The sequence below is a fragment of the Camelus dromedarius genome, chromosome 17 (assembly GCF_036321535.1).
Source record: "Camelus dromedarius isolate mCamDro1 chromosome 17, mCamDro1.pat, whole genome shotgun sequence".
In the NCBI taxonomy this organism is placed as follows: Eukaryota; Metazoa; Chordata; class Mammalia; order Artiodactyla; family Camelidae; genus Camelus; species Camelus dromedarius.
The window spans coordinates 4,333,064-4,349,493 of record NC_087452.1 but is presented as its reverse complement, the minus strand read 5'-3'; the positions used below and the strand labels follow the sequence as shown (position 1 = coordinate 4,349,493).

Genomic DNA, 16,430 nt, shown 5'->3' with positions numbered 1-16,430 from the left:
AGTTTGAGAAATTCAGTCTGGAGAATGAAACCCTAATTTAACCTATAATCCCCTAAAAAATAAAAGGTTTTACACAGATTCAGAGAACAGTCTGGTGGCTACCAGAGGGAAAGGAGGGTGGCGGGGACGGCAAAATGGATAAAGGGGGCCAACTGTATAGTGATGGGTGGGAAACTAGCCCTTTGGTGGTGAGCACGCTGTCGTGTATACAGAAGTTGAAACGTAATGTTGGAGACATAAAACTTATATAATGCTGTAAACCAGTGTTCCCTTGATAAGAAAAAAAGAGCCAAGTTTTAATTAGTTTTCAAGAGCAATGTGACATGAAAGATACTCTATTTTACAGGAATATTTGATGCAAATCATGCTTTTTAAAAAACTTTGCACAATTATAGTACTACGGTTTTATGATTCATTTTTAGACATTCTCTTTTTGTTATGGAATCATATACAGCTGTTACCACTCTAGTTGTGTTCTCCTAAATGTTCTAAAATGCGGGGAGTTTTTTGGCTGAATAATGTTCAGATTCTTTTGCCAAAGATGGGTTCCGTAAATAATACTGGAGGCCAAATACCAAAGAGCAGCCTTCTCAAATACCAAACTGTCCGTTGTTTTTTCAAATGTCACGAAGTAGGAATTAAGCTTTCCTGCTCCTCGGATGAAATTATGAATTACCCATCCTCAGACAGAAGTCTGTGGCCTGAGTGGGCTATGCCGTCACTGAGGAAATGTGGGAACAAGAGGAAGAGGGCAGTGAGGAACTTCCCACACCCCCTGCACGACCAGAGGTGTTGAAAAACGAGTAACACAGTTAGTCATCGATATTCCTTGAGAGAGTTGACATATTTTCCCCTTAACTCACCCTGTGTTCTTTCCCTGTGGCCAGAGTTTTTAAAAGAGGTGATTTAGGCACTTCTGAGAGTAGAAGTCGGCGCAGGCCAGTGTCAGACTGACTGTCCTGAGGACGAGAGGTCTGGACACCTGCCCCGACCTCACTCTTTAACCTGGAGAATTTACTTGTCATCTGGGGGCCTCACTTTCTCATCTCAGTCATAGAGCCTCAGACCGTAAAGGGCTTCTCTCGTTCGAAAATGGTATCGTTCTGCCAACTTTATCATTCTCATAAGCCAGCCTAAGCTTAAGAACATTTTAGTAAACTTGTTCATTGTTTACAAATCGGAGAGACTTTGGAATCTGAAGGCAAGAATGAGATGATGGTTAGGGAATTGGATGAGATACTGCCACTTAACGAGAATAAAGCTGAAATTTGTCTTCCAGACTCGAATACGTCTTGGGACGTTGAGTCGGAGTATCTGTAGGCAGAACAGGGCTTACGTTTTTGTTCTGTTTTATTAACAGGAAAAAAGTGTTCTTGACTTTAATAATTTGTTTCTATCGATCACAAATGCAACCAAGAATCTTGGATTAATCATAATTAATTATGACGTCATAATTAATATGACGTCACTGATGACTGGGACGTTGTGCTGTATGCCAGAAATTGACAGATTGTAACTGGCTGCACTTCAGTAAAAAAAAATATGTCACTGAGCCTGTCATGTAAGGAAATTTCCCACTGAGAGGAAAAGAGAAGCTCCTTTATTGAGTATAGATAAGACAAGGTTTGCACAACTGATTACCTCGGTCACTTGGACTGTCAGGAAACTCGCTTTCACGTGAATTACCTTCATCGAGGCTTTTTGGTTTTTAAAGGTTTATGCACGATGTAATTGCCCAACCCTGCACTTAACCCGGCGCCGCTGAGACCCAGCAGGTGTCCTTCCCACCAGGCGCTGCCCCGGGATGACTGAAGAGAAGGCTTTTGCTGGTCCCTCACAGGACGTCCAGTTACTCAATGTAGATAAACCAGATATGTATTGACTGCACATGGGGAGTACTGGGACCAGCGTAATTAAGAGATTTATTGCCATCTGATATCTTGCCCTAGGTTGGGGCATCTTTTTAAGTCCACGAGTCACCACAGTTCTGTGAGGCGGCTTGTGTGACAACAGAGAGCTGCTCCCACGTTGAGGTTTGGCACAGCTCCTGTTCCTCCTCACCAAAAAGGACAAAGGCCTCGAGCGAGAAGCCAGCTTTTTCCTGGTTACAAAACTGACCACAATTCCTCGCCAGCCTATCAGTCTAAGTCCATTTTTCCCCCAGCAGTGCACTGTTCCCCTCAGAGAGGACTCCACGTCTCTCGCTATGGTATGGAATTTATCATTTAAGCACTAACCGATGTTCAAACATAAGCTGGTGCAGCGTTGCCGCATTTGCTAATTTTTTTTTAAATTTCATGTTTTTATTTATTTATTTGGGGAGGTAATTAGGTTTTTGGTTTTTTTTTTTTTTTCAACAGAGGTACTGGGAATTGAACCCAGGACCTCCTGCATGCTAAGCATGCACTCTACCACTGAGCTATACACCCTCCCCTCTACACTTGCTTTTGATGGATAAACTTAATTATCAAGTTTTTAAAGAACAGACCCTGATACATAAAATCTAAACCGTATCAGGCCCCATCTCCATTTTCTCAGCTCTTTAATTGGATACAATTTGGATAGCAGTCAGTACCATTTCTGACCTACTTTACAAAGTAGTCAAATAAATAGCTTAGAACGTAACATCTCAGTAGCTGACAGCAAATTTTAAAATAGGAGCACGTGTCTGAATTTGGAAGTTTTCTTCAGATGTCAGGGAATAGGATTAGAGATTCAACCAGGGATGGGCAGACAGGAAAAAAAGCTTTGAGTCAGTCTATCTGGGATTTCATAACCTATGTAAAGATGTAAAGTTTCCCGTTTAAGAAGCAGTAGAGCGTTGAACAATCTCGTTGCTCTGAGAGTTCTAAGTACTGTACTGCACGCGCCCCTCACAAGACACTGAACATGTGGGTCACTGGCGAGACGATGTGGCAATGTTTTCCTTGTAATGTACCAAGTCTTGCCAAAGCAGTGAACAACATTATGACACAGCGTTCTGTCACAGCTGGCCTCCGACAGGAGCACACCAGCCAGTGCAGGCCTGGTCCTTTGTGGGTTTATTCCCACCTCTCCCAAATATTTGGAAACTGATGTCTTGATTCATTGGTGCATTCACAGGTTCTACTACCACAGATCTTTTTCTTTTAACGGGTTGGCCTTTTGCAAGAAATAGACAAAGTATCAGTGCGATTTACAGCAAATCCCTATTCCGTGCTGTTATGGGTGAGACCCTGGGAGATTCTCTTATTGACCCAGAAAGCGATTCCTTTGCTGGTGCACTGTCTGCACACACTTCACAAGGTAAAGTCAGTTCCAGGGATGGCTGTTGGGGTACTTCGGGCGTTTTGGAAGGTAAAGTTGTTCCTGTTGTTTGTTTTCCAGGTTGTATTTGTTCTGATACTGTGATGTGTATAGTTCAGTATTCTGATGCTCAGTTTATTGCTATTGCGGTCACTTATAAGCATATTCAGAACTTCAGAAAAACCTGAACTAATCCATATTTCATCTCTGTGCGTGACTTCTGTGTCCTGAATTTTAAGCACTAAAGGTATATATATATATATTTTTCTTTTTTTGGTGGGGGGAGGTAATTCGGTTTATTTATCTATTTATTCTTAGGGGAGGTACTGGGGACTGAGCCCAGGACCTCATGCGTGCTAAGCATTGCTCTACCACTTGAGCTGTACCCTCCCCCTTAAAGGTATATTTATATCCCCCAAATATCCCATTTGTTTTTATTTCCTGGGTTTATATATATGTTTCCCCAAAATACTTGAGATCTTTTTAGAATTCCCGAAGAGTTGCTTTTCCTCCTTTCAGTCTTGTGTGTTACATCTCTCATAGCGATGTTTATCCCTCCTACGGCATTTATTCCCCTTAAAGTCCTTAGGCACGTTTTGTTCTACTTTAAAATCTAGGTACGTGTGTGTACATTTTCTCTCTCTCAAAGAATTGTATGCTTCCAGAGTGTGGAACCAAGTTAGAGTCTTCTTTATATTTCTTAGGGTACCTGGCACATTGCCTAGTGCTTTGTAGAAGAGAGTGAGGGCACCTTGGAGAATGTCTCTTCTAAGCATCTCACTTTTCGCATAAAGGAAACGAGGCCTCTAAATGCCTGTTGCATGTTAAATAAATGATCGTTACTGGTACTCAGATATAAAAGGTTCAGAGAGGTGCCTCATCTTTAACATTTCTTCCTTGGCCATTGCAAAATGTGAGCTCTTCATTTCTACAGCTCCTTCTGCGGGAGTGTCTTAGCCCAGCTGCTTCTGTTCTGTACCATTCGTACTTATTTCTGTCTTTCTCTTCGTTTTATTTTTTCTTCTCAAGATGCCGTGTAAAAATAGATTGTGTTAACTAGTCACATTCACGTTTTGTAATATAAATGCTAAAGCATTAAAATCAAGTTCTTTGATTGTTGAAATGGATGCCTTTACGTTTTAACGTTCTGATTTTTCTGGAAGCCTGAAGTTTGAACGTATTAATCACAAATTTTTTAAACATCAAGCTTCTTAAAAATTAAGAAAAAGTATTCCCAATACCATAAGATATCCCTTATATGTGGAATCTTAAAAAAAAAAAAAAAAGAAGACAAACTTATTTACAAAACAGAAACAGACTCACAGATGTAGAAAACAAACTTACGGTTACGGGGTGGGGGAAGGGAGTGGGAAGGGATAAATTGGGAGTTTGAGAGTTGCAGATAGTAACTAATATATATATAATAGATAAATAACAAGCTCATACTGTACAGCACAGGGAACTATATTCAATATTTTGTAGTAACTTATGGTGAAAACGAATATATGTATGTTCCTATATGACAGAAGCACTGTGCAGTACACCAGAAATTGACACAACATTGTAAACTGACTATACTTCAATAAATATATTAAAAAAAGAAAAAAACACTTCCTGAAACGCCATTTCATTTTATTACGATGATTGGACTCAATGTGTTCTTCTATCTTCTGAGTCTCTTAGATAGGAGCTTAGATTCATTGTATAATGTAAAAGTCTGTTATTCTGTTTTTCTACAAGCCATCAAAATTATTGCCATTTTTCTCTAGTTATTAACTTAGCCTGCATCAAGGCAGAATGTCCTAGCTATACTATGAAGTAATCCCGGAGTCAAAAATTTGATCGTTTTGTCTCTTCGAATAGAATATGTTCAGAATGCAGTTCAACAAGTATTTTAGGTTAACTAGGGGAGAAATGATAAGGGATAGTTATGTGTTTCAAGTTAGTTTTCATTCTGTACTAGTCTCTTTATTTGTATGCCTTGAATTTTCCCTGAGTTTAGTTTTTTTGAGTCTCAAATCTTCAGAAGAGTAACCCAGTACTTTTCATCTTAATTAACACGGTACAGAATAGAACTGTTAGCAGTTAAGAGATTGTACAGTGCACCAGTTGTTCTCTTGTGTTATGTGGTCTCTGATTACTCCTTATTCGTGTTGTTTTTCTGTTAAAAATACGAATTCCTAAAGGCCAGAGATCTGTTATTGTTAACTTCTATTGTATTTTGTAGAGGACCACTACGTATTTACTCCACCCTTGCCAAAACAAACAGACAGACTTGAAAATGAGTCGGCAGTATGGTCACCATTAGCTAATTGAGGCCAGCGGAGGTGAAACACTGGAGATTAGGGCCTTGGCCCAGATACAGGCATTCATTCAGGTGCTCCTCTTCCTCATCCCAGGCCAAGGGGAATCGGGGTGTCGCAAGGATCTGGGTGCAGCTATTGAAGACAAAGTGGCTCATTGAGTGTGAATGACCCAGATGTCCAGCTGTACTGGTCCCATTTGTAAGACTGAAAAGTCCACTGTGTCACCACGATGCCTGAAGGGGACTTGTACACGTTTCCCCAGGCTCCCTTATCACTGCGAGGCCCGTTTTTGCATTTCCCTGACTGTTTTCAGCGTAGCGTTGCAAGGAACCCCACATAACCCCATACTGGCTCTGAATCCATTTGCACTAGTAAAAATTGGCAAGATGGAAGGGAAGCTTCCCTGAACTCAAGCCGAATATGCCTCCTGCGTTCAGTGCCAGACTCGGTCCTGTGTGAATTCTCCAGTTCTGAGTTGTTGCACCAGAGCACTGAAAGATGATGACACGCTCTTCGCTGGGAGCCGATTGAGCAATGGAAATATGCCTTAGAGACATGATAAATGCTGCAATAGAGGATTCTTTGAAACAAGAGTCCCTCCTGAGAGAGGAGGGAGTGATCGGCCGCCATTTCTACTGACGGATACTTAAACGGTGTCTGTGTGACTCCAGGGCGCTGTATCCTTGGAAGCGTTTAGGTAACTGACCCAAGTTTTCACCTTTCCAGAAATTTGAAGAGAGCCATGTAGTAGCAGGGGATGTAACCGCCAGTCCTGTCTTGGCCACGTACCTTCTGTGTAATTTTGAGCAAGTCGCTTAGCCCCTCTGCCTTCCGTTTCCACTTATGTTAACAGAAAATGCAGGACTGGTGTAGGGTTAAACGGCAGTATTTGCGAAAGCACGTCTGACACCCTATGCAGAGTTCGTGGTCCTGGCTTTGTGGTGTTAACCACTTGTGGACAGCATGGAAGACATGTAATACCCTAAATCTGAAGCATTTTAAGGGATGTGGGGGGTGGGGAAGCTGCAGGATTCCTCATGCATCAAAATAAGTGGCAATTTTGAGTGAGATGAGGCTTCTGCTCGACCTCCCGTGAATGTTTTGATAAGGAAATGATCAAACTTAGAGGAAGTGTCATTATGTCTGATTTTTTTTTAATGAGGGAGTTACCTCCCACTTTCATTAACATTTGCCTGTGAAAAGAATCAGTTTCCAAAAGCTGAAATCATCCTTTGTGTGTAGATGACAGTGATGCTGATGTGTTTTATCCTTAGAGACACTGAAAAAGTCTTAACGTTATAATGTCCTCTAGATGGTGAGGAGTTAGGTCACTGACAGCTCTGAATTTCCTTGTCTCACAAGTAATACCCCTCCAGGGCCTTTTTCTAGAATTTTACTATTGTCCATAATAATGTTTTCCTTCATGTGGCTTTAGTTTTATTATTTATTTCTGATTTAACTGCTCACATCTCTTTTCTGATCACTAGGACTTAGTAGATTTGGTAGGTTTCTAGAATCTGAGAATCTCCTGGCTTCCAAAAAGGGTCATTTCTCTTGTCCTTCCCCACCCTGCAAATTATGAATTATAGGAAACATCCAGAACACAAGTGTCATTTATATTAAATGCTTACAAGAAAACACCGTGTTTTTTTTAAAGTTTTATTTTCCCCTAGAACTCCTTGTCTGATACAATGTGTCCTAAAGGCTGTCTGACAGCAGTTATCCACTTAACTGTTAATTGCAGTGTAAAAATGGGTCATTAAATGAAAAAGTTTTTATACCTTTTATGGAGGTTGCTGTAGATTATTACCTTTGTCGGCATTCTCACTTATAACTTGAACAAGATAACCTGGGGGAGATTCTAAAATCATCACAACTCTTTTGTAAGGCACATATTCTTGGTATCAGAGGAAATCTGAGCAAAGCAAATTTCTTAGTTGTGTTAGATCAACAGAACAGACGCTAGGGTTCTGTTATTCTAGCTTCCTTTGGATACCCTTAAATTAGGCATTAGAAAGTTGTCCAGAAAATGCATTGTGTCCATCTACAGTGTTGAGTATTTGTGAAAATGTGTGGTAGAAAATGAATCAGACTCATTTGAATGGAACTAAGTTTCTATAAACCTCTTCCAGATTATCGTTTTTTTGTCAATGGTTTTGCACCTGTAACTAATTTAGAGACACAAGCATTGCACATTTACTTCATAGTAACTGCCATCCAACTCTTATAACCTGGGAATTAAGATCACGTGGCTGCTTGAGTACACAGTTTTTTAGACCCACGTAATTTTTATTTGAGTAAGGGATTGCCAACACAAGATTGAGGTTCCCACAAGTGGTGAATGGTTTGCATTATAAAGTAGATTTAAAACAGTCAACTGGCAATTACCTACACCGAATTATCCCTCATTATCTCAGGCCAGAATTTCTGTATGGCCTTTTAGCCGACCTTCTAAATGAGAAACTCTCAGCCAGCCATTCCAATCTGCCAGATCAGTGGTCCTAAAAGCCCGTCTTTATTACCCGTCTTCTAATATGTATTGAGCACCTGCTATGTTCAAGGCACCAGAGTGAGGACTGTGAGGTCTCAACACCTTTGCCTGGCTCTCCGAGCTCTTTGTAATCTGGGTTTCACCTTGCGTATCTCATTTCCCTCCACGCCCCAGAGACTGGTCTGCCATGCTCTAACTGGACTGACGTTACTGTCCCAAGGATAAGCCACACTCACTCTTGCATCCGAGCCTGGAGCGCCCCTCCCAGTTCCTCCACATTTTCCAGTCCTCTCTGTCCTTCAAGGTCAGGATCAAGTGACGGCTGCTCCATGAAAACAGTCTCTGAACACATTACTGTTAATTGCGCTCTCTTTCCCCACAAAACGGTATCTCTTGCCCCCCTCCACTGCCACCACCCTGATGCAACCCACCCCCCGTCCCCCCGCCGAGAGTGCTGTCCCAGCCTCTTGACAGATCTGCCTCCTTCTGCCTGACCTCCCAGCAGCCTGATCTCAACCCGTTCGTCTTCCAGAGGGATCACGGTGAAATGGAAGTCAGGTCTGTCAGCCTGCTCAGCACCCTGCAGGGGCTCCCCTGTGCCCAGCACCCCACCCCGCTGCCATCAGTGTCCCCCCTCCTCCTCTCCCTGACTGCCTCTCCCCCTCGGCCCCAGCCACACCCGCCTCCTTGCTATTCCTCCCCCCTTCCTTTGTGCTTCCACTCTAGTTCTTGCTTCTTCCTGGAACCCTCTTCCTCCGACACCTTGGCTGACTCAGCTCCTTGTAATCTTTGCTCAGCTGTTACCTTTGAGTGAGGACTGCCTCGACACCCCTACTGAATTCTCTCTCTCCCCCCCCGCCCCTCCCCCGGCTCTACATTTTCTTATTTCTAAAGCATTCATCGTCATCTAACCTACCATGTAACTTACTTATTTATCGTGTTTATTGTTTATTGGCCACTTTATCCCACTAGCCTATTAGCCCTATGAAGGCAGAGATCCTTGTCTCGTTTGTTAACCCGCCGATGTCCCAAGTGCGGTGAACAGTGGGGCTCGTTCATACTTGTTAAGTGAAAGAATACACTTCTCTAACATGTTTGGCCCTTAATTGGAGGCCATCTGATCTTATTTTCTGTTTTATACATTCCCTAAGCCAAATTATGTAGTCACTGAGAAGATCCAAGTTTTATTCTTCTTTATTCAACCAGTATCTAACACGTAATAGGTGTCTAGTAAGTTCTTGTTGACTTGTTAAGACCACGCCGATCTCCTGGTGTACCTCAGCAGCTCGCTGGAATCTGTTTAGTACGTGAAAACAAAAGTTTAGTGTACGCTAAATAATATTCTAAAACCGATGCTAATACAAACAAACCAACAATATTATAGTGTATGCTGAAAACCAGGTACAAATGTATTTTGAATTACTTAGAGTTTTTTGTGCTGTGGCCTTCCACTGGTTTGAATATTATTAGCTGAATGCCGTTTGGAAATTAATTTGAATGTTACAAGTTTGTGAATTATCCAAATGCCTGGCTTCTTCTGCAAGTCTGCCTGCCTTTGGATACTTTCAGTGTTTGTTTGAACTTCCAAGAGATTTATTTGCTAGTAGAAAAATAACTTATTTGGTTAACTAACTAATGTCCAATATATTAAGCCCTTAGAGCAGTGCCTGAGATGTCATTGGTGCCCATCAAGTGTTAGTTTTGTCTTGTCACCCGTGAAATGGAAGTTAGCACTTTGGGATAATGCACATTTTCATCGTCCGTGCTAGCCAACATTTTCTATTCCCATGGTTAATTAGGTTAGACTTACTGCTTACTCTCTTCTGATCTTTTCCTTAACATTTTTCAGACTATTTAGGTATTATCTGATGGTTACTTACTATTAATCATAGTTTCAGAAGAAAGAAACCAAGGTTCAGTTTCTTGTTTTGGCAAAGAGCCAGTGGCAAAGCTTAGCTACAGGAGAGAAGCCCTAGTTCCTCCCTCATGTTCAGGTCCTGTGAACACGATGACTCCCGTACTTTGAATCAAGTCATTTATTTTGGAAAAAGTAAAATATTCATTCTTCTTTTTTTCTTTTTTTGCTTTGCATTAGCAATTAAATATTTTTAGTGTAAGATAAGTGGATATTATTTTACTATTGTGTTAACCGTTTACCTAAAACCCTGCCTTTAGCTTCGAAAATTTTAGTCCTATTATATAAACTGTTGAGGCATGTTTGCTTTAGTTGATTAAGATATGATGCTAATAAGACCCAAAGGTGTGAGTTTGACCTGAGTATGGCCAGATTTACGTAGAAACCTTTGCCATTTACACAGAAATCTCTTTGCCATCGATATAACCACACCTCTAGCCAATTACAAGGTACAAACAGTTGACCCAGGAGAAACCAGTCCGATTTGCAGGTGTCTGTCCTGCGTGAAATCTAGTCCTCTGTGGTGTTAATTCATGTTATTATTGCTTAAATACACTCAGGTAATACAAGGGGCGCATGGATAATGGAGACAAGTATCTTTTCCATGGAATATCTTTATCTGTAACAAGCCAGATTCCAGTCATCCCACTGGGCTCTCATAATTCAAAACCCAGGTCCACCATGAAGTTATCCCCGATTGTTTCAGGACATGAGTGTCTCTCTCCTCCATGTTGCAGGGCCCTCATTGCCTGAATCACTAGGTCAGTCTCTGTACTTTCTTCTGTCACCAACCATCTTTCCCCTTGGTGACTTCTCAAGGTCAAGAACCACATGATAGTGTGTTTCTTGTGAAGCCTGAAAAATACCTTGCACACAGTTTTAGGTCACTGGTTATCTTGCTTTGAGGTGGCTTTGGTTTTGTGCTACTGATGCAGCATGTACTGAGATGAAGATACTTAGAGAAAGATGCCGAAGAAAAGTAAAGCAGGGGGAGGTTTGGGGAAGAGAAACATCACAGTAAAATATGATGATGACTCTTCTAAGAAGCACGGTTTATGAAATAGATGGTTGATACAAAGAAGAGTTAAATAATTAGCCTAAAATTGGTGACTTAGATTTAACCTGCTGATTTTATTTCACTTAAATGGAATGTCTCCAAAGATGACTCAGCTGATCCAAGCATATTAACTTCCCAAACACAGCAATCCCAATGTAGGCATTAGTATTTGGGAAAAGATTTCCAGCACTGTTAAAAAAAAATAATACAGGGTCTTTATAAAACAGAATAGGGCTTACATATAAGCCAAACATACCTAAAGCAAAAATGAGACGTGTAATACTGACTCCTTCGGATGGCATGTGCACCCTTTGAATTTTTTCCTTCCCTGTTTACGTTGATTTGAAAACTTTCGTTGAATATGTATTTAGCCGTTATTGTCCAAGGAAGCCAATTGAAAAAAAAAATAGATAGTTTACTAAGACTTATTTCAATACTGTCTTATAACTGCTGAATAGGAAAATTCTTCAATGAGTGCCCTGGAAATTCTATACCAGTCCCTTTAACACAAAGGGGAGAGTTTTTGCTGGGATGTAGTCAGTCTGCATGTTTCCTTCTATGACCCGCCATCCCTGACAAAGGTGGGGACAGCTGACAGCTTTACAATGCTGAGTCTTGCAGTCCATGAGCATGATACATCCCTTCATTTATTTAGATATGTTCTCAATAACATTCTTGGGTTTTCAGTGTTGAAATCTCCCTCATAGATTGCTAGATTTTTTTCCCCTAGGTATCTGATGTTTTTGATGTAAAAATCATATTTGAATATCACTTCCTATTTCCTGCTGGCTTATAGAAATAGAGTTGATTTTTGAATATCAACCTTAAATCCAGCAACTTTGCTAAATTCTCTTGTTAACTGTAATGGTTTTATTTTATTTTGTTTCTTTTTTACAATCATGTCATCTGTAAGTAATGTGCGTTTTATTTCTGCTTTTCTAGTCCTGTGTCTGTCTTTTCTTATTACATTGGATAGGCTCTCCAGCGTTTAACGTAAGTGGTGATAACTGTATCCTTGTTGTTCCTGACCTCGGAAGGAGAGCTTAAATATTTCGCTATCAAATCTGATGGCTACTTTAGGTTTTTGTTTGTCTGTTTTCTTTTAATAGATATCTTTATCAAATTAATGAAGTTTCCCATCCTTCCTAGTTAAGAGGTTGTTTTTTTTTTAAATCATGAATGAGTGTTGAATCATATCAAACGCTTTCATATAGAATATTTTTTGTTTTGCTATGATGGCTCAGGAGGAAGATTTAAAATGAAAAATGCTGCCTATGAATGTTTTAACGCCACGTGCCAATACGTTTTAAGATACTATATGTGGAATAGCTAGTGAAAATCTGCACATTGCCCCATAACCATCAGTGATGTGGCTACATCTGTTTTGACATCTTAATTCTCAGTGTTTGTTTAGCTTAAGACCATTGTCTTCTCATGAAGAGTGCTTGGTACAGTAAATCGAAAACAAAAGGGCAAACAGAAGTGTAGTGTGTCACTCACTTTGCCAGACTGAGCAGCTCTGAGTAAAGCTGGCTTTGCCCTCTGGGATCATTTCAAGCTATTCAAGGTGCTTCAGTAGTAAAGTGTTACTTGAAACCACCTCCCTGTTCTCTTCCTGGCTGCGGGAGGTCCCTTGCAGTGTTTGACAGGTGGATGAAGCAAAGAGAAACAGTCCTTTGGCAGATCTCTGGTGGCTCCGTCCTTTCTAAGTAGTTACAAATTTCTGGTGCATTCCTTTCATTTTTCTTCCTTTCCACTCCAGCTCCTCTCTCCCATTTTCATTCCTCTAGCACAGCGAAACCAAAACCGAACTGTGCAGAGGGAGCTGGCTGGGGGGAAATATTCCAGTTCCTTTTTTCTGACCTAAGCACCATTCTGCACTTGGTGCTGGTGTGCACCGGACGAGGCCAGGCTTCCAGCTCACCCAGAGCAACTAGCTGGTCAACAGATTTAGCCTCGATGAGTCCTCATGAGATTTGCAGTAAGTCTCCTCTTAGAAACACCTGAAGGTAGTTTTAGCAGAAGACCCAGCCTCAGACTGCTTCGACCATGATGAGAAGGAGGACTTGAATCTCCAGCGAAGGCAGCAGAGGAAACGATGAGTCCGGACGAGGGCACGATGCTGTAATCTTCCTTCTCCCGATACCTCAGGACTAGATAAAGCAAACTGTCTAAACAAGATGTGGCCTGCACAAGAGAAAGTGAAGTTTTAAAGAGCATAAACAAACGTGGTCTTCTCGTATCTGATGATACGTCCTTTGTTGATCTGAATTTGGAAATTTGCTGTGAGACCTTCTGGCTTATTATAAGCAAGTTTGTGTATGCAGATACGCATCAGAACACTTCCAGCCTCTGCCCAGGATGTCACGGGGAGTGTCACCGGGACATCAGACTGCAGAAGCGTTGGATTTGGCTTTTAATATAGTCTAAGTAGACAACAGAATGAAAATATATTTTCTTGTATGAAAGAAACAAATGACACACCAAAGAATCCATTTTTAATCCTTTTCTTAATTCCTGGTGTTCAAAAAAGAGGTTCTCTGGAGAAACCACAACAGAATTCAAACCCCAGCTCCAATAACTATTGACTGTGTGACATTGGGAAAATCACTTACCCCTTTCTAATTTTTTCAGTCTGTTGGTGGTAATTGTAACTGTATATAATCTATAGCACTGTTTACATATGTAAACTATATTACTATATATACATATATATGCTCATAAGTTACATAACAAATTGTAATTTGTTAGTGTATGTATAACCTGTAAGTAATGGGTTTAATGTATGATGCCTGTCATAGTAAGTGCTTAAAATTCATTAGTTACTGTTAAACTGCACTTCCGCTAATGGGGTCCAGAGTCTTTTTCCTTTTTTACTAATAAAATTCATCATACCATGAAGGAAGAGAAATGAATTGATGGAATTTATTTTTTAAATGCTTGAGTCAATAAAACAGTCATCTATTGGTCAAATATCAAAAATACTTTCTGATTTTCCTTTACTTGAAACCACATTAAAATTTTCCTTACTCTTCCAGGTTATTGCATAATAATTCCTTTTTAAAAGGACTGAGAAACAGGCAAGGAATATATTTACTCCCTCTGTTAGGTGAAATCATGGGAAAATATTACTGCTTAAAAATATTCAACCTAATTTTTACTTTTATCAAACTAATACTTGTGCAGTTTTAGGAGTCAGATCACACAAAAAGCTTTTAATGAAGAGCAGCAACCTCGACCCACACCCAGCTCCCACTCCCGACTTTTAACTTTTTAAAACATGTCTCCTGGTATTTACTGCTGTATCTTTAAAATAAATGCTTAGGCCGCCATTTTAAAAATTGCGTTCATTACCCACTGACTTGCTGCTGTGGAAGGTAAAACTGTGGCCCTTTACCACCACGCTGCCTCTCCCGAAACACACACCCCTCCTTCCCCGGCTTCACAGTGTGGTCCTTTGTCACCGTGAGTGACAGCACTTGTGTGCGTTTGTGCGGCGGTAACTTTGGAAGCGCTGCTGACGGCTGAGCCAGACGGGAGACTACAGTTTGACTTCTGATCCTGAATAGCTATTCGTTTTTCTGGAGTTAATAACTCTTTTTTTTTTTCCTTTTCTTTTGTTTTCTTTTCTTTTGTTTTCTTTTCTTTTCTTTTCTTTTCTTTTCTTTTGGTAGTTGCTCCTTTTCCACAGACCCGTCACTGGTTCACTCTCAGACTCTCTGAGGGAGTAGGAGCCGCCCTGGAAGCGGTCCTTGGTGCATTTCGGGGACTGTCACGCCGCCGCCTCCGTCCTCCTGCCCCGTTCTCTCTGGGCTGCTCCGGGTTGTTGTCCTTGGCCTTCCTCCCACCTCTCCCTGCGTGTCCATCCTTTGTTCCCCGAGTATTTCCCTTTTGTTCTGGTGTGGAACTCTGCCAGAGGGCACATGGGAGGAGGCCTCGTACTTCTGAAGGTGTCTTTATTCTTATACTTGAGTGATGGTTTGGCTGAGTATAAAATTCTAAGTTGGAAGATTTGGGGGGAGGGGAGATTTTAAAAAAAATTGCTCTGTTGATTTTCTAGCTTCCAGCACTGCTGTTGAGCAGGTCAGGGTCGCACTGATTCCTGATCCTTCGTGTGGAGCATTCTTCTTTCCTGTCTGGAGGCTTCTGGGATAGTCTCCATAAAAAAAACGTTACTGAAGGAATCCTCTTTCTCTTGGGTTTTGCTATTGTTTTAAACAACATAAACCTTTGCCCTTAGTTACTCTAAAGGTAAAGAAAACCTAGGAGTAACTTAATAATGCTTTTCAAGTACATATGGTAAAGAGCAAGCAGAAGGTGATGACTGTATGTTTAGAAAATGAAAGGAAAAGTTACAAACTCCACCAGCGTAGGTTAGACCCTCATTTCACCAACTCTATTCCATCAGGTGGTGAACTCCCCAAATGTTGCCAACCCTTCTCTTTTGTATATTATACTGGATTTTTAGTGTACGAGTCTAAGTCCTGCAGTCAGCCTACTTAAACTGGCTTCACCTAGCAGTTCCTAAATGTATTTGCCTACCTGAATTTTTTTCTTCTTAATTATTTTAAAAGAAACATCATTCCCGCAGCCTCTGCAGTCTTTCCTGCAATTTCAGCTTTCCTTCTCTTCTCTTTCTTCCTTCCTTTCTTTCTTTCTTTTTCCTTTCCAGATCATTTTAAATATGTACCTCATTCTCGATCCTCTTGTACCGCAGAGGTAACCATTGTAGTGTGTTTCACCGTGTTCTTTTTATTTGCATGCCTGCCGTATTTTTGTATTGTATACACGTAATTTTAAATGAATATACATGGTATTGTCTTATAGGTCTTATTCTGTTTCTTGTATTTCTCCATTAAATATGATTTTGTGATCAAAAAATAAATTTAAAAAATCATTAACATATGTTTAACAACAACTGGGGAAGTGCCAGATAAGACACAGACTTTCCTGGCTACAGAGGAGCAGTTCAGCACTGGAACAAGTAACAAAGAGAAACTGTGGTCTCTCCTTTTCCAGAGGGCTCTTAAACAGGACATCTGTTTTAGGCGTAGTCCTGTTTGAACAATAGGCTTTGCTGGTGTTTCTTCCTCTTCCTGTCCTCTAGTGGTAGCACTGGAGGCTTTTAGCCCACCTCTTACAGGATTCTAGGACTCTGGTTACCCTGGTTACAAAAATTACCGCTACTACCAATAATTATATTTACAGAGAACTGATTGTCTGGCCACTGCTAGATGCTTTCCATATATTATCTAACTTAACCTTCACAGCACCTCTGTGAGGAAGGCGGGGCGATTATTTTACAGATGGGGACAATTAGGTATGTGGAGACCACAGCACTGACCAGCAGTAGGTCAGGATGCAAACCCAGGGTGT

The 16,430-nt window shown here is 40.8% G+C and overlaps 1 protein-coding gene across 3 annotated transcripts in view; it reads left to right on the top strand.

Moving 5' to 3' along the window:
• The window catches only part of PPARG (peroxisome proliferator activated receptor gamma), a 117,165-nt gene that overhangs the window by 52,050 nt on the left and 48,685 nt on the right, over positions 1-16,430 (top strand). The window contains exon 1 of one of the 3 annotated variants that reach the window (XM_010984920.3): positions 3,025-3,285. The exons of the other annotated variants lie outside the window; for them this stretch is intronic. Within the exon in view, the coding sequence (XP_010983222.1) occupies positions 3,204-3,285 (82 nt within the window). The 5' untranslated portion in view covers positions 3,025-3,203. Of the gene's footprint in view, positions 1-3,024; positions 3,286-16,430 lie in introns of those variants that run through there. 3 annotated transcript variants of the gene reach the window in all.